The sequence below is a fragment of the Anguilla anguilla genome, chromosome 12 (assembly GCF_013347855.1).
Source record: "Anguilla anguilla isolate fAngAng1 chromosome 12, fAngAng1.pri, whole genome shotgun sequence".
NCBI lineage: Eukaryota > Metazoa > Chordata > Actinopteri > Anguilliformes > Anguillidae > Anguilla > Anguilla anguilla.
The window spans coordinates 35,591,092-35,609,468 of record NC_049212.1 but is presented as its reverse complement, the minus strand read 5'-3'; the positions used below and the strand labels follow the sequence as shown (position 1 = coordinate 35,609,468).

The 18,377-nt window shown below is 48.9% G+C and overlaps 1 protein-coding gene across 1 annotated transcript in view; it reads left to right on the top strand.

The window, feature by feature from the left end:
* Positions 1–18,377, top strand: part of nbeab (neurobeachin b) — a 203,999-nt gene that overhangs the window by 168,736 nt on the left and 16,886 nt on the right. The window contains exons 34-35 of the mRNA XM_035383683.1: positions 7,704–7,856; positions 12,039–12,206. Coding sequence (XP_035239574.1) covers positions 7,704–7,856; positions 12,039–12,206 — 321 coding nt within the window. The remainder of the gene's footprint in view (positions 1–7,703; positions 7,857–12,038; positions 12,207–18,377) is intronic.

The following is an 18,377-nucleotide window of genomic DNA, read 5'->3' as shown; positions in this document are numbered from 1 at the left end:
CTGTTCTTTTATTGCCAATTCGTACCGCACACTTGTTTCCTGTATACATAGATTTAAATATGTCATAAACTTTACCCCCTACACCACTTTGAATAATTTTATAGAATAGGCCATGGTGCCAAATAGAATCAAAGGCTTTTTTGAAGTCAATGAAACATGCAAAAATTTTTCCATTTTTTGTTTGGTGTACATGTTTATTTATTAGGGTGTGTAGGGTGTAAATATGATCAGTTGTACGGTGGTTTGGTAGAAAGCCAATCTGACTCTTACTCAAGACATTGTGCTCGTTAAGGAAGTTTAAAAGTCTTGTATTAAGAATGCTGCAAAATAACTTCCCCAGATTACTGCTTACACAAATGCCTCGGTAATTATTAGGGTCCAATTTGTCTCCACTTTTGTGAATCGGGGATATAAGCCCCTGGTTCCAGATGTCAGGAAAGCAGCCAGAGCTCAGTACCAGGTTGAATAACTTCAGCACAGCCTTCTGCAGCTCAGTAGTGCTGTGTTTTAGCATCTCATTTCTGATGCTGTCAGGACCACAAGCTTTTTTTGGTTTTAAAGACTGGAGTTTTTCAGTCAGTTCTAGCAATGAGATTGGGTTATCTAATGGATTTTGATTGTTTTTAATTGTTGATTCAAGGTGGTTTAGTTTGTCTTTAATTATATTCTGATTATATTTTAAGTCTTTTTGCGGGATATCTTTGTATAGATTCTCAAAATAGTCTTTCCAAATGGTTCCATCTTGTACAGCCAATTCTTGTGGTGCTGTTGTGCTCAAGTTATTCCACATATCCCAGAACTGATTTTGATTGATTGATTCTTCAATTTCGATTAGTTGTTTATTGATGTAGCTTTGTTTCTTTATTTTTAGGGTTTGTTTGTATTGTTTAAGTATTTCACAATACTTGAGGCGTAAATCTTGGTTATCCTGCTGTTTATGTTTTTGGTTTGATATTTGTCTCAGTTGTTTTCTTATATCTTTGCATTCTGAATCAAACCATTTTTCAGTAGGTTTTTGTTTCACATTTTTGTGCTTTGTTTTTAGAAGGCTGGCATCAATTGCTGCTTTGTAAAAAATACAATTAATGTCATTAACTGCCAGATTAATTCCTTCATTATTATTTTGGTAATGTGTGTTGTTAAAAATGTTAATAGTGTTAGTTAACTCATTTGAACTGATTGCTTTGATATATTTATCTTTGCTGTCTTGTGCCCATCTGTATGATTGGGTGAGATTGTAGAGCTTACTGGGCTGTTTTTCAGATTTTTTCATATGTACAGTTTTTTTTCAGGAACACATTTATTTGATTGTGGTCTGAGAGGGGAGTTTGCTGCCTGACAGTAAATGCACTGATAGAGGAGGGGTCCATGTCAGTGATTGCATAATCAACTACACTACTCCCAAGAGCTGAAGAATACGTGAACCGCCCTAAGGAGTCCCCTCTGATCCTGCCATTAAGGATATACAGACCTAAGGCTTGACAGAGATGCACTAACTCTCTTCCATTCTTGTTCACTATTTTGTCTGAGTTGTTTCTTTTTATTTGTGTGGGTGTGAGGTGCAGAGGGGTCTGTCCAAACACATGATTATTTCCTTTTGACTCTATGCAGTCATTTTCTGTGCCTGTGCGGGCATTAAAGTCTCCACAGATCATCACATTTCCCTGGGCCTGGAAATGGACAATTTCTGTGTGGAGGGTGTTGAAGAACTCCTCAGTGAAGTAGGGAGACTCTGATGGAGGAGTGTAGGCTGCACACAAATATATGTTTTTGTCACAGATGCCAATAGATTTATTTATTTTTAACCATATGTGTGTCCTTCCTTGTTGGACAGTTGTGATGTGCTTAGCGAGATCCCCTCTGTACCACACTATTATTCCTCCTGAGTCTCTGCCATGCCGCACAGTGCTCAGCTTCCATGAGGGTACTATGATTTGATTGTATCCTGAGGGGCACTGAGTGAGCACATCAGTGCGACACCAAGTTTCTAACAGAATTACAATATCAATATTGTCTATGTTTTTTAAAAATTCAGGATCTGTACTTTTTAATCCAAAAGCTGTGGAGTACAAACCCTGCAGATTCCATGAACTAATTCTAAATGATCTCATTTTCAAATCAACAAATAAACATTATATAATCCTAAGTATAATAACAATGTATCTAACACAAATGTTTTTATTCTTCATATTATTAGTTGCATTTATTTACTTATGATAGTTATAGTTAGTATTTATTTACTTATGATAATTTACTTATTTAGTTATAATAATTAATGAAAAACACCGTTGTCCCAGGTTTTTCTCCCTACCCTGTTGGTTGGTTGTACCCAGTCTGCTGCAGAGGATCCCCAGCAGGTGTTTAATTTCTCCAAGTTCTGATGGGGCAGGGGGGGGGGGGGGGTCTGGGGGGGGGGGGGTGGTGGAGGAGGGGGTTATGACAGGGTTGCAGCATAGCACCCTGGTGCTCAGTGTGTGGGGTGCTGGGGTGGTGAGGGGGGAAAGGAGGACGAGCAGAATAGTGTGGTCTCTGTGGAGCTCGGGGTCTGTGGGTAGGGGGGTGCAGTTGCATTCTTTGGCACCCCCCTGTTGGTGGTACCCTGAAACTGCAGGGTTAGTTCAGCAGTCTGCTGCAGAGGATCCCCAGCAGGTGTTTAATTTCTCCAAGTTCTGACGGGGCAGGTGGGGTGGGTGGAACAGGGGGTTTTGACAGGGCTGCAGCATAGCTTTGGGGCTGCTGCTGTACAGGGGCTCTGCTGGTGGGGCGGGGCTGGTGCTCAGGGTGTGGGGTGCTGGGGTGGTGTGGGGGGAAAGGACGATGAGCAGAATAGTGTGGTCTCTGTGGAGCTCGGGGTTTGTGGGTAGGGGGGTGCGGCTGCATTCTCTGGCGTCCTCTGTTGGCAGAGATGTAAGGCAGGACTGTTGGGTTGCGTCCCAGGGCTGCATCTTTTAGGGTTTTAGCGAAAATTTTGACCCCCTCCTGGTTTAAATGGAGTCCATCATAGAGATGCCAGGAGCGGATGGTGGAGTGGTGTGCCAGGTGCACATTTGGTAGTGTAGCACAGCCCCGGGCGATCTCTGAGTTTATCTCCTGCAGGATGTGTGGAGGTGTATCTGTTCTGGGCAGCAGTGTGGACATGACAACTCGTGAGTGGGGAAACTCTTGTGCTGCTCTTTCTGCCACCTTCCACACTGCTCTGGCAGTTTTGTGGTGCATGTTGGGCAGGTCGTTGGTGCCAGTGTGCACCACGATGCAGGAAGGCTTTCCCAGTTTGTCTTTCTTCAGCAGGTCCATGGCCCTTGCTGTGTTGCTACAGCGGATTGCCTGGACTTCTTGACCAGGGAATAGCCTCTTTGCTTCCAGGAATTTTCCATTTGAGTCCATGAGCAGGACTACCTGTGCCTGGGGCTTTTCAGGCTTGTTGCTGGAAGGAGGTTGTGTGTCTGAGGGTGGCTGGTTCTCTGGGTGATGCTGTGTGTTGGAAACAGCAGGGCTGTCTGTCGGGTGTGTGTGACTCTCCTGTGTGACAGGTAGTGTGGTAGTGCCAGAGTGTTCAGGTATGGCTGACGGCAGCTGTGTGTCAGTGTCAGGGGGAAGGACTGTGTTTTTGGGGGGAGAGCAGTGTGTGTCTGTGTCTGTGGAGCTGGTGTGGGTTGGGCAGGGGGTTGCAGCGTGTCCCCGGAGGTGCTCCTTCAGGTCCTGCAGCTCTCTGGAGAAGGCCCTCTCCCTGTGCAGCGCGTCTTCCTTCACTTTGGCCAGCTGAGCTCTCAGGGCCTGGTTGTCTTGCCGCAGCTCAGCCATCTCTGCACTCAGCTCCTTAATGGCAAGGCGGCATTCACTCCGCATCTGGGTGACATCATCTCTCAGGAGCTGGACTGAGCTGGTTTCAGACAGCCTGGACAGGGTGTGCTCTCTGAATTCAACAAATTCCAACTCCAGCAGGGCTAGGCTCTCTGCGATGTGTTGAGAGTGGGGACTGAGTGTGGGGGGGTCAGGGACTGGTAGGCTGTCTGTGGGGTTTGAGGGCTCAGTGTCTTCCTCTTTATCTTCTTCCTCACTGTCAATTGCTGTGGCCTTCTCACTCTCTACTTTTCTTTTTAGCTGTAAAAATGTTTCCTCAAAGGAGTGGAAGCTGGCTTCACTCCCTTGGATGAGTACAGTGCCATTGTTATATATATTTACAGTCATTATAGGGCTGTCAAGGTCTGCATCCTCATGGATGGTGATTTGGCTGCCATGACAAATTCCTCTTCTTTTAATGAAGGGATAGGTCTTACATAGGACTGCTTTCCACACATGGTTACGTTGTGTGTAGAAGATTAGGTTGGTTTTAACATTTAGGTCTTTAAGTTTGGTCATGTCTGCGTACAGGCACTCAGGATTGTCACTCAATAGAGTGAGTTTATAACTCTTCCTGGCCTGGGCACCCTTGAGTTCCGCTGGGTAAATGATCTCCATGGCAACCATGGCAACAAATGTAACAATGCTTATAATTCTAATCAAAACCAACAGTCAATTGTCAACTGAAAACTTAACTGTCAATTGTACTGTAAATTGTAATTTGTGATCAAAAATGTTGATCAAAACTTATTAATTAATTATAAAGACTGCACTAAAATGAGCTTTTATATAAAATTAGCTTTTACATAAATGTACTGTCCCTACCTTTTGTTCTTGTGCGTCTTTATAGTGTCTTTGTCCCTATTTGTTTTGTCTTTTTTCTCCTTCATATATTATTAATATTCTGTTTATTATTTTCGGTTGTTTCCTTTTTGTTTTATATATCTGTCTTCTTGTTTACAGTCCTTTTCTTTTTCCTATCTTTGCCTTTCTTTTCCTTGTCTTTTCCTTGTCTTCTTGTTGTTCTTTGCCTTTTTGTTTGGTTATTGTGATTTTGTTCCTTAAATCACTTAAATTCCTAAAAAATTGCTTCTTTTTAAAAATGTTTAAAAGTTGTAGTTCTCTCAAAAGTTTTTTTTTTTTTTGGTTGAAATGTAGTTCAATTACAGTATACAACTTGTGTTATATTAGATTTGTGTTATATAAGCATTTTTCTCTACTTAGGATTAAAAAATGTTAAAAAATGTTTTTGTTTAGCAGGAGCACATAAATGCTGCTGCCATCATGCTGCTCTGCTTCGGAATGCCCTCTCTCTCTCTCTCCCTCTCCCTCTCTCTCTCTCTCTCTCTCTCTCTCTCTCTCTCCCTCTCTCTCTCTCTCTCTCTCTCTCTCTCCCCCTCCCCCCTTTCCTCCCCTCTCTCTGTCTCTCTCTCTCTTTTCCCTTTCTCTTTCTTTCTCTTTCTCCTCCTCTTTCCCTCTCTCTCTCCCTCTCCCTTTCCTCCCCTCTCTGTCTCTTTGCACTATGGCTGTCTCTTTCTGTCTGTCTGTCTGTCACACACGCAGTAAGAGTGGGACAGCCGGATCTCCCAAAAACGTCAGCTTTCCTGGCACCTACTCCCCCCCTAAACCCCACCCCAAAACACACACCGGAAAACTGCCACAGTTCTGTCGGAGGGGGAAATCCCGCCCCTCTCTTCACCGGAGACGGGTTTTTGACTGAAATGTCGGGGAGGTGGCGCGCGGTGGAGATCGAGGCAGTTAATGGAGGCCGGTGTGATGGACTCGTTAGCCCGTTATGAGTCTGTTGCGGAATTAATGGCTGTCAGGGGAGGCGGGCCTGAGCACGGCGGTGGCAGGTTTAACGGCTCTGTGCTGAGTTACAGCGGGGAAGTTTACAAAGTCTGAGTGGGGGGGTTGGGGGTTGGGGGTTGGGGGGGGCGGGGGAGTGGCGGCATGGAAACTCGTACCCCTTGCGGCGTGCCGGCTGATTGGCTAATGTTAGCGGGAGCTAGCCGTTACGCGTTTTTCCCCGGGTTCCATCCCGCCGTTCGGCCGCCACCGCCAGACGCCGCCAGAGTTTTATAGCGCCCCGTAGCGTTCCCTGTTGCGCGCCTCCTCTGTGCGGTAAAAATCTCACGGTGTTGCTGAACGCGCTTCGTGTTAAACGCGAGCTGATTGGTTAAAAAAGTGAGCGTCGCTCACAGCGGTCACGCCCCCTGCCCGTGGGACGTGCGTGTCGTCGACGGGCGGGGCGGCGTTCTCCCGCGAGGAGGAGCGTTGGGGCGGGGCGCCGTGCCGCCGGGTCCGGAGAGAAGCGTACGCGGGGGAGTCGCTGGGGTCACATTCCCAATGTGCACACGCCCCGATGTGCAGAGGCGTCTCTCTCTCTCGGGGCATTGTGGGTAAGGCGCGCGGGGGGGGGGAAGAGACGAAAGCTTGGCAGGAATGTGGCAGCCCTGGCTAATGGGGGACCGGGGGCAGGAGGGAGCGTTCATTAGTGGAGCGGCGTGCAGGCTGGGGCCGGGACCCCCAGCGGGACCCCCAGCGGGACCCAGAGCGAGAGGCACGCAGCTGAGGACAGGGGGGGCCCAAACCCACTCAAGTTCGGCTGCCCAAAGTCACCTTTTCACCTCTCCTCTCTTCCCTTCTCCTGTGTGTACACTGAATCAGTATAGGAATACTCCTGGGATGATGATGATGTTTTTTATTATTATTATTATTATTATTATTATTATTATTAGTGTCCTTTTTTATTATTGTTGTAATTAATTATGTCTGGGTTCTAATTGATAATTGTCCTTAACTTTGACTTTCAGGTAAATTCAAGTTTTATTTATTTTCTGCACACGCTCGGTCTGGAGAGCTGATCTGAGGCTGAACTGCTGAATGGTTAATTAAAAAATATTACATGAACTTATTAACTTGATGAACCATAAATCATTTACCCTGGCTTTTGCAGTACTTTTGAGCAAGTTGGGTTATTTATTATTTATTTATTTTGTCATTGTTTTCTTCAGTGATGATCACATCGTGGTGGTGCTGGGGAGTTATGTTCTGGTTTTGGGGTGACCGCAGTCTCGGGGGGCGATGGGTGTTTGTGTTGCTCGGGGGTTGAAATCACACCAGGGAGCGTTCCGTGGGTCTCGTTTCACCCCCGAGAGCGGGAAGCACACCCTGAGTAATGACCCTGGGAAACATGGGAAATCAGATCAATCAGAAACTTTACCCTGAAATAACAGCTTGCTCAGGGCTGGGATGAAAGAAGGACTTTTTTAGGGCGGGGGGGGGGTTGTTGTTTATTTTTAATTATTTATTTTTACATTTTTATTGAAATTATTTGCGCAACTGTTTGTCTGCTATGGACTATTGCATCAGTTCCACTCCTGCAATAGTTCTAAGCCTTCCTCCTTACAGAGATGCAATTTACAGAAAAATACCTGGAAATGAAATCTATTTATCGAGATATTGTGCAACGCTTTCCTGAGAAACACACGGTTGTGACATACTTTTCATTATGTTTTGAAAAAACTTCCATGTATGTACAATGTATTGCAGTGTGTTCCATTGTCAGAAGGGATGCTGATCTCATGCTGGAGATCTCTTTGACTGCTGCAGTCATGTGACAGTACTCCTGTTCCTCCCCCTCCACCCCCCCCACCCCCCCCCCACCCCACCCGCCTGTCTGACGCTCGTCCCCTGTGCTTTTTTTAGGTGATTAAACTGAAAAGTATCCTGGTCTCAAAAAAAAAAAAAAACTGCCAGCATGTGACACGGAAGAGAGGGAGGGACGATGATGATGTCAATAATCCATTCTCTTCGTCCGTCTCTCTCTCTCTCTCTCTCTGTCCCTCTCTTGCCCTCAGGAGCTGATCCCGGAGTTCTACTACCTCCCCGAGATGTTCGTCAACAGCAACGGCTACGACCTGGGAGCGAGGGACGATGGGGCGGCGGTGTGCGACGTGGAGCTCCCTCCGTGGGCCAAGAAGCCGGAGGACTTCGTTCGGATAAACAGGATGGTGAGACCCCCCCCCCCCCCCACGGTCCCTGCCTTCCTCAGTCCCTCTCCTTCTCTACCGCTCCTACGAGTCTGGAGACGGCAGGCCTGGGGGGGGGGGGGGCATTACTGTTTTGCAGTGTAGAAGGAACGTCTGCAGCCGAATAGTCATCAGAGGAAATTTTAAAATAGCGCAGTCTGGTGTCGGTAAACACAGTTTAGGTGGGAGTTTTGGGGAGTCCTCCATGTTGCGGTGCATGTCATCCACCCCAACCAGGGTTTAGAATACCAGCAGCCGTTTGTTTCACTGCTACCCTGTCCACACGGAGACCCCTACTGGTGTCATTTCTGGCTTGTCGCCTGTGCTCATACGTGCATATACGCACACACACAGACGCACACACATACACATGCAGACGCGCGCACACACAATGACACACACACACACACACAGCCGAAGCAGAGTCCAGTCTGCCTGACTTATTCATGAAGCCTCCTAATAAAGTACACTGCTCGATACTAATGCAATTCGCCCCTGACCTGAGTGATGTCACTGACGGACGGGGGAAGTAAATGTCCCCTATAATGTTACCTTAATGCCGGCTTCATCAATCATAATTTAGCCCTGTGCAGGAGGGCCCAGCGGATGCTCCTCCGCAGCCTCGCTCGCCCTGCAGCTCCCTGAAGGGCTGGAGGAGGAGCAGAGAGAGAGGGAGAGGGAGGGAGAGGGAGGGACAGAGAGAGAGAGGGAGAGATTGAGGGAAGGAGAGAGAGAGAGAGGGAGAGGGAGAAGGAAGGAGAAAGGGAGAGAGAGGGAGTGGGAGGGAGAGAGGGAGAGAGGGAGTGGGAAGGAGAGAGAGGGAAGGAGAGAGAGAGAGGGAGGAGAGGGAGTGAGGGAGAGAGAGAGAGAGGGAGAGGGAGAAGGAGAAGGAAGGAGAAAGGGAGAGAGAGGGAGTGGGAGGTAGAGAGGGAGAGAGAGGGAGTGGGAGGGAGAGAGAGGGAAGGAGAGAGAGAGGGAGGAGAGGGAGTGAGAGAGAGATGGGGAGAAAGTGAGGTTTAAGGAATGGGGAGAGAGCGGCAGACAGAGACAGAAATGGAGAGGTGGGGAGAGAGACAGAGAGAAATGGAGAGATGAGGAGAGAGACAGGGAGATTTTAATTTAATTTATTTATTAATCTGTTTTTGCTATCACTGTTGTTCTTTGTAACTCTTGCTTTGGCAACACTGTGCATGTCATGCCAATAAAGCACCTTGAAATGGAAAATTGAAATTGAAATGAAGAGATGGGGAGAGAGACAGGGGGTCAGATGTAGAGAATGGGATGAACGGGGCGAGAGAGAGAGAGAGAGAGAGAGAGAGAGGCCTTAGTCTGTAGCCTCTGTCTGCCTGCAGTCTTGGAGCTTTCTCATGTCAGGTCACATCCTGTCACATTACATCACACCGCGACCATATATGGCGGAGCACTGACAGTATGCGCATGTACGCACACACATACACACGCACATACACACGCACACAGGCACAGGCACACGTACATGCTCGTACACACAATCACACTTGCGCTCACGTGGTGTCTCTCTCACACATACACAAGCCCATGCAACATATGCACATGCACCTGTTACAAAAAAAAAGAAGAAAAAGACGCAAGGTAACTACCATCGATAAAGGATTCACGAATTCTGCACAAATATCGTATTCGTCACCTAAATGGTTCCAGCAGCCAGAACCCGGCTACACTCATCAGACGGGGCGGAGACGCTGTAGAGGGGGACTGCGGGGTTGTGTGGTTTTTCAGCGAGCGTGGTTGAGGGGGGGTGGGCGGGGGGGGGTGGGGGGGTGCAGTTGGGGGGGGGGGGGGGGGGCTGTGCGAACACACTTGACCTTTTCAGCGGGAATGACGGTGTTGGTCTGGTGAGGCTGTCTCAGAGAGGTGACCTTTCCCCGAGCCACATTCACCCCTGTTCTGCTCCATCAAGCACCTCCGACAGGCAGGAGGGCAAACAAGCTGGGCCGGGGGAGGGGGGGGGGCGGGGTGTGGGGGGGTCACCCTGAATCCTGAACAGGGTTTGGGGGTGGTGGGTGGGGGGTGGGGGGGGTGTAGGGTTAACTACATTTTTACAATGAGTACAGTACTTACTGCTTATCTTGGAGTGCAGACTAGCATGTTGCTGTTTTTTTTTTTAGTGTATCAACGCTTACAGATCTGAAGAACGAAATCTGTTTTTCCTCTCTCTCCCTCCCTCCCTCTTCACCCCTTCTCACATCCTCTTCCTCTCTCTGTCTCTCTCTCTCTGTCTTTCTCGGGTAATTGCTATCATCTTTCTCTCTGTGTTTTCTTTCTAGCTGCTTATCTCTTCCTCTTTTCCTCTCTTCTTCGCTATCCTCCCTTTTCTCTGTGCCTCCCTCCCTCAGTCTCTCCCTGCCTTTCTTTCTTCCTCTCTCTTTCCCTCCCTTCATGTTGTCATCCTCCCCTCTTTCTGTTTTTCTCTCTCCCACCCTCTCTCTCTCTCCCTTTTTCTTCATCTCTCTTTTCTCTTCCCCTCCCTTCCTTTCTCTCTCTCTCTCTTTCCATCTCTTCCTGTCTTCCTCTTTCCCCTTCTCCCCCTGCCCCCTTCTCTCCCTCTCTTCCCTATTCTTCCTCCCTCCCTCTTTCCCTCTCCCTCTATCCATATTTCTCACTCTCCCCTTCTCCCCCTGCCCGCTTCTCTTTCTCTCTCCACTATTCTCCCTCCCTCCCTCTTTTCCTCTCCCTCATCCATATTTCTCTTTCTCTCCCCTTCTCTTCCTGCCCCCTTCTCTCCCTCCCTCCCTCTCCCTCTTTCCCTCTCCCTCCATATTTTTCTCTCTCCCTCCCTGTGCTCCCATCTTTGCATGTGTCATTTGCAGTTGTAATGATGTGCCCTGGGGCTGGCTTGGCCCCGGCGTACTGGAGGCTGCTTTGTGGGTAATAGCTGTTATTCCTGACATGAGAGTGAAAGTGTGAATTCGAGCAGCGGTGGCCTGAGCCTCATCCAAAGGCACACGGGGGGGGGTGTGTGTGGGGGGGGGGGTGGGGCGGGGTGGTGGCAGAGTGGGGGGGGGGGGTCGCCCTGACGAGTCACAGGAGAAAACGGTGATCTATCTGTGCACTCCCGCTTAATAAAGCTCATCTGTTAGGCCACTATAATCATTGCATTAGTAATGAAGCCCGGATGCGCTAGCGGCTAACGCGGCTCCGCGCGCGTTGGGACGGCTATCGGCGGCGTCGAGCGCAAAGCATAAATTGAATAGACTGCTCTCCCTGTTAGCGCTGAAGAGCGCTAGGCTATCTACATGAATCGAGACGGCTGGACATTTACAGCGGCCGCTGAATGTGTTTTTTTCCCCCGCTGTCGCGTGCGCTATTGTTGTGAGTGATTAATTCCCCTGCGCTCTCTGGTGTTGCCGTTTTGAATACTGTGTTGTGTTTCTGGTTTGTGTGACCGTTTTCTTTTTCTTGATTTTTTTTGGCATTAGTGTTTCCAGTAGTGGTGTACTTTGTTTAGTGTGCGGTTGTGAGACATATACCCTTTGTACTGTTGTTAATTATTGTGTGGTTTGTGTGTTTTGTGGTTTTTTTTTGTGGTGTGCTGTCCTTGTGTCCTTTATGTGTAACGATTTGTTGCTTTTGAGAGTGGTGAATAACAATGCTGTTATTACAGTTTATGAACTGCCACTGTTGTGTATACTGTTTTATCATTGTGAGTGGTGTTGTGTGTTCTGTCGTGTGTGTGCTGTTGTGTTACTGTTGTTACTGTTGTTTAGTAGCTGTTAAGAACTCTGTAGTTTTATCACTTCGAGTGGCATTGTGTTAATGTTGTGTTACTGTTGTTACCGTTGTTTAGTAGCTGTTAAGAACTCTGTAGTTTTATCACTTCGAGTGGCGGTGTGTTAATGTTGTGTTAATGTTGTTACTGTTGTGTTAATGTTGTGTTAATGTTGTTACTGTTGTGTTAATGTTGTTACTGTTGTGTTAATGTTGTGTTACTGTTGTGTTAATGTTGTGTTACTGTTGTGACTGTTGTGTTAATGTTGTGTTACTGTTGTGACTGTTGTTTAGCTGTTATGAGCTCTGTAGTTTCACCCTTGTGAGCAGCGTGTTGCGTTATGGTTTGCTGGTTCCTGCGTTGTGTTGTGCGGCCTGCGCTGCCTGCGGCCCTAATTGCCCTGCTCCCTGTGACAGGCCCTGGAGAGCGAGTTTGTGTCCTGTCAGCTCCATCAGTGGATCGACCTTATTTTCGGCTACAAGCAGCGAGGCCCGGAGGCGGCCCGCGCCCTCAACGTCTTCCACTACCTGACGTACGAGGGCTCCGTCGCCCTGGACAGCATCGCCGACCCCCTGCTGCGAGAGGTGAGTCGCCATGCCGACCGACCGACCGACCGACCAACCCCTGCCCGCATCCCACCCATCCCCACCCCCCCACCCCCCCACCCCCACCAACGCCACGGCAACCCGTCGCCGCGTAACCCGGTTACGGAGCGGCAGGGCTGTCAGCGCAGCCGCGTGACTGGCAGTAAGTACCTGTCAATCACCGCCCACTCGAGCGTGTCCTGAGGCGGGGGGGGAGAGTGATCTGCTGACTCACAAACTTTTTTTTGCGTTTTTTTTTTTTGGATTACGCGTGTGATTTACCGTCGACCTGAGCGGGGTAATTCAGCGTGAACCCGCGTCTAATCGCCGTGTGAGAACCCGGGGCGGGCCGCGATCCTGACGAGACTTTTCCTTCTCTTATTAGAGCTTAAAGCTCCTTTTTAAAAAAAAAATACTCCACATAGCTTGGGGGTTAAAGAAAAAAAAAGAAGAAAAAAAAATCATCCTCTAAAGTTTGAGAAGGTACTTCGGGGATTTGGACGCCTGTTTTTTTTTTGAAAAAAAACTTTTTGATTAGATGTCGAGGGCGATATGGCGAAATTGAGGAGTATTATCCGAGTCCGCGGCTAATTAATAGAGCCAGTGTTGGCTGTGCATTTTGCCGGTGCGTTTGCGAACGGCTTAATTGAAAAAAAAAAAGGAGTGAAATTGCAGCAGCTGGCAGGCAGTGCATGGCTTCCGCTGTGAGCCCAGCTCTCCCTGTGATACCCGCCATCTGCTGTATGCAAAAGAAGTCATTTATATACTGTCAGCTCCAGGAGAGCCTTTATTTATCAAGTGACCAGAATGCAGATCACTCAAAAAGCTGTTTTTTGTGTGTGTGTGTGTGAGTGGGGCTAATTACCAGACAATACGTAAGGAAGGATTTGTTTTTCATTATTTCCAGTGTCTTTTCTCCCCCCCCCCCCCCCTCCCCTCCCCCTTATGTATTCTGTACTTGGAGCAGTCTGATGGATAGATGACTAAAATATGACAGCTTATCCCCCCCCCTCCAAGTGATGGTAGCGTTTGATTATGAAACTGTCAGCTTATTTCTGTTATTCGCACCTCTGTTTGTCACCTCTCGAGCGTGCTGATTTGCGGCGTGTTGAGGTGCGTGTGGAGGATACAGATCAGCTGTGTTACGTTTGACTGGAGGGTTCAGTTGTCTTGCGCAGCTCTTGCTGAATTGGAAAGGTGGCCCGTGATGCATTGCAAAATGGCGGCATCTCGTTGCGGTGGACGCTGAACCGTGGTAATCAGCCACGAATGAGTGGAAGCGTGGCAAGGTTCCGAAATTCCGGTCCCTCTTTCCAATGGACAGAGCTTCCGTTGGAATATGTTATATTCCCGAGAGAGGGATAGAGAGAGCGAGAGAGGGAGAGGGAAAGAGAGAGACTGATAGAAAGTAACTGGCTAGGGGGCAGAACCCACAAAAACTCTACTCCAACCAGAAGGTTAATGCGAGGGGCAACAGTGCTACCGGGGCAACGGTGTCACACGGGACCATAGAGAGGGCTGGATTTGATTCCGGGCTCTGTTCATTGGTTATTCGAACCAGGAAGTGGAAAACTACTGCACAGTGTGAAGAAACTGAAGGACAGCCATGATGGCCAACCAGCCCCCTGCTTCTCAGTTATCATCACCTTATTCTCTGTATCAGACGGCCATATCTGGAACATGTTACATAAATATGTACTTAATGCTAATATAAATATTACTTTCTCCGTGCTTACAATTTGTTGAATATCTGTGCTGCTTCAGAGATGCACTGCATTATACGTTTCATCGAAGCAAAACAAATGCAGACCATATCATGGCATTTGTATGTGTTCCATTGTACCTCACATTGTACAATGTGGTGTATTCCTGTGCAGCTCCATCGCTAGTGGGGTGGAATGAGGTGGCGATTTCAGGGGCCCCCAGCTTAGAGGGGGCCACTACTAAAAACAATTAGGTTTTTAGCAATTTGAGGGGCCCAGAGCAATGGCTGCACCCCTGTCCCGATGCAGGTGCCCTGCTGCTTCGCTTGCTGGCCGTTGAAGGCGTGCTCAGGTGCAGGTTTTCGCGGCTCCGCGTAGTTCCGTGCCGGAGAGAGGCGTGCCGTGGTGAAGCGGAGCGAGAGAGAGAGAGAGAGGGAGAGGGAGAGGGAGAGAGGGAGCTGGTGCTGGAGAGAGAGGGAGAGAGAGAGGGAGCTGGTGCTGGAGCGAGAGAGAGAGAGGGAGCTGGTGCTGGAGAAAGAGAGAGAGAGGGAGAGCGAGAGAGAGAGAGGGAGCTGGTGCTGGAGCGAGAGAGAGAGAGAGAGGGAGAGAGAGAGAGGGAGAGGGAGCTGGTGCTGGAGAGAGAGAGAGAGAGGGAGCTGGTGCTGGAGCGAGAGAGAGAGAGAGAGAGAGAGGGAGCTGGTGCTGGAGAGAGAGAGGGAGAGGGAGAGAGAAAGAGGAGCTGGCTCTGGAGAGAGAGAGAGAGGGAGAGGGAGCTGGTGCTGGAGAGAGAGAGAGAGAGAGGGAGCTGGCTCTGGAGAGAGAGAGAGAGAGAGAGAGAGGGAGCTGGCTCTGGAGAGAGAGAGAGAGAGAGAGAGAGAGAGAGAGGGAGCTGGCTCTGGAGAGAGAGAGAGAGGGAGAGGAGCTGGCTCTGGAGAGAGAGAGAGAGAGAGAGAGAGGGAGAGAGAGAGGGAGCTGGCTCTGGAGCGAGAGAGAGAGAGAGGGAGAGAGGGAGAGGGAGAGGAGCTGGCTCTCCCTCTCTCCAGCAGGCGTGCTGAAAGGGGCCGTGGGCTCGGGGCGGTTGCCTCATTCCTGGCTGACAGGTGGAACCGCGGCCCTGGCACTAACCGGCGCAATTATGGTATTAAAATGTCACGAAATTAGAGGTCAGGATAAGAGATAATTTTCCTCCCCGTGTCAAATTAAGAAGAAAAAAAAGAAAGAAAGAAAAGGGCGACGCCTCCTGACAGGTACCGCGGCTTCGGGCTGAGGCCGCCGTGACAGCTCAACTGAGCGCGCTCCCCCCGTAACCACGGCAATTGGCCCCGATGCTTATCCTGACAGCGTTCTCCTATGGAAGAACATGACAGGAACCTCTCGGTACGGACAGACCCCGCTGCTTTGTCAAGATGTAAACAGACAAATTATGCATGAGTGTTTTTTTCCCCTCTTTCGCTCTCTCTCCCCCTCTCTTTTTTTTTTTCTTTCCCACCACCTGTGCCCTTGAGTTTGAAAGTCTCCCGTTGTTGTTTACTGAAGGAAACAAACAAATGGAAAATGTTTTGACCACGTGAGTGAATATTTTAACGAGAGAAGGTGAATTTATCTTTGGCCGAGTCTTTGTTTGAAATAAGTGAAAAAATAAATGAAATAAAATCAAGGTAATAAAACCCTCCCTCTCCCAAACTGCAGTTTTTATATAATTCCTCAAATGCACTGTTTCTTATTGTATGTCTGTATAGTACAGCGGTGACTGAAAGGCTCAAATTCAGGAGTTCGTATTTCACTGCTGTTGAGGTGGATGGAGACCTGCTGCACATTCAGGGTTTTTATTTTAATCCTGGGTTCACAGGTGTTCTTCTTTAATATCCATCCAATTTAATATCCATATCGACAGCCATTCTTTAATCTGTTAAATTCTTTAAAGTTTGTTAAAGTTTTTCTTGTTCTTTTCGAAGATTAATCTGAAGAGACTGAAAATAAAAATTATTTTTGTTTTTGACATGGAGAGTTGCGCGTTATTGCTGTGACCTCCTCTGACTCCACCCACACCCATCCGCAGTCATCACACTTTGACGCAAAGGTGACATTTAAGAAGCGAGATATCTCTGTCTTTCTCCCTCTAAACACGACCACGTTTTGGTGAGGGAACTCAAGTGGGTTGTCATTTTTGGGGTGGTCCAGGGATGAGGAGGTTTGGACTGAGGAGGTCCAGAACTGAGGAGGTGCGGGGATGAGAAGGTCTGGGCTGTGGAGATCCGGGGCTGAGGAGGTGCAGGGCTGAGGAGATCCATGCTGAGGAGGTGCAGGGCTGAGGAGGACTCGGAGCACTGACACAAAATGCGTTCTGACGGGTGTTTTGCGCTCACCCGAGCACGTCAGTTGTTGCTGTGGGATCAGAATTTGGCTTATGCAACGCTGTCCTTATCAGTGGATACAGGCCCCAAAGTGCATTAAACTAATTAACAGGCTGTTGAGTTCACTGGATCTTCTTCGGAGATAGCTGCGATTTTTGGACGCGGGCCTGATGAGATTGAGCACATTGACATTTTGGAAATATTGACATGTTCTGACAGCCCGTAGGAGCCAAATGCATTTTCAAAATGACATCTGCTCTGACCTCGACGGCTTCCAGAACAGGACTGACAGTGAACCTTGAGTTTCTCACAGAACCGATGAGGTAGAAGTGCCCCCCCCCCCCCCCACCCCACGCCCCTGCCCCTAATATCCTTGTTCACGAACAGATCGGCTGGAAAAAGAACTGCACTGATGTGTTCCACATGTGGCGTCCTGCGTTCTGATCTCCGTGTCCGATTACCGCGTTCGAACGCCGGACGTCCCGACCCCTCGCCCAAAAATAGCGGTAATGAAAACTGCTCGTCACTTAAAGCGCCGCCGACTGACGCTCAAATCGCTGCCAAATGTGGCGGGGCGCTGCCCGTCCCGAACCGCGCGGCCCGGGACAGCAGGACCATCCGCACGACAGAACACCGCCAATTTTTCATTTTTTTAAAATTAATTTTTTTATAAGTGTCGCTCGGTGTCACGGTTCTGTCTGCTTGTGTCTGGCCCTCATGCGGTTTGACCTTAAAACCCAGCTCCCTCTGATTGGCCCTCATGCGGTTTGACCTTTAAACCTGGCTGCCTCTGATTGGCCCTCATGCGGTTTGACCTTAAGCCCGGCTCCCTCTGATTGGTGCGTTTCACAGAGCAGGTTGTACCTGGCATCGCTGCTTCTGATGTTGATGGTTCTGTATGGGAGCCTGTAGTGTGTTATGAGAGAGTGGCTCCATTGTGTAAGGGGGGGGGGGGGGGGGGGGGGCTTGACAGACATCTACAAGCTCCCCTCTGATGGTGGGGCTGGCTCTAGTCACATCAATCACTTTCTCCGGTGGCTGCCCTCCCTCCCTCCCTCTCTCCCTCTCTCCCTCCCTTTCTCCCTTTTTCCCTCCCTTCTCTCCCTCCCTCCCTCCCTTTTTCCCTCCCTTCTCTCTCTCCCTCGCTCGCACCCTTGTTCACTCTGGCTCAGGCTTCAGGCAGGAAGCTGGTGTCTTAGTCTGTGTTGTAGCGCAGTGACTGCGTGTGTGAAAACAAAACCGTCTCCTCTGTGTTGGCCTTCAGCACTTTGGCTTTCCTGGAAATCATTCCACATGACCTTCCATCTCTCCCCTCCCCCCTTCCAGAAACTTCCAGATCCATATTTCATAAGAGACCCATACACTTTTCTCCTAAACTCCTCATTCATTAAGGTATTTTCTTTCTTTCCTGTGTGTAAATGTTTGTGCATTCAAGCATTTTCATCTGCGTTTGAGTGTATGTGCACATTAATATGTATTTGAGTATGCAAGCATGTGTGCTTGTGAGTGTGTGTGTATGTCTTTGTGAGTGTGTGTGTGTGTGTGCACAAACGTGTTTTTGTGTGCGCGTGTGTGTGTGCGCACATGCATGCTTGTGTTTGTGAGTATGTGTGTGAGAGTGTGTGCACATGAATGTGTGTTTATGAGTGTGCGTGTGTGTGCTTGTGATTGTGTGTTTGTGTGTGTGTATGTGTGCGCACATGCTTAGTTGTCTTCATGAGTGTGTATGTGTGCGCACATGCGTGCTTGTGTGTGTGTGTGTGTGTGTGTCCGCACATGCATGCTTGTGTGTGTGTGTGTGTGTGTGCGCGTACATGCATGCTTGTGTGTGTGTGTTTGTTCTCTCCCTTTGTTTTAAGCACAATAAGATGTAGGAGCAGGCTGCTGTGGCCCAGGCTACGTGTCACTCCAGGTTAGGCTGAGCTCGGTGGGCCTCAGGCCTGGAAATGGGAATGGTTTAGTGAAGCATGTTAATAGGAAAAGGCTTGTCTCTTCCATACTAACACTCCGATGATTCTGCGGTCTAGGGTGGGAGGGGTGGGGGGGCTGGTGAGCGCCTGGGCGAATTGGGAACGCACCCGTCTCCATCCCCACCCCCACCCCCACCCCCACCC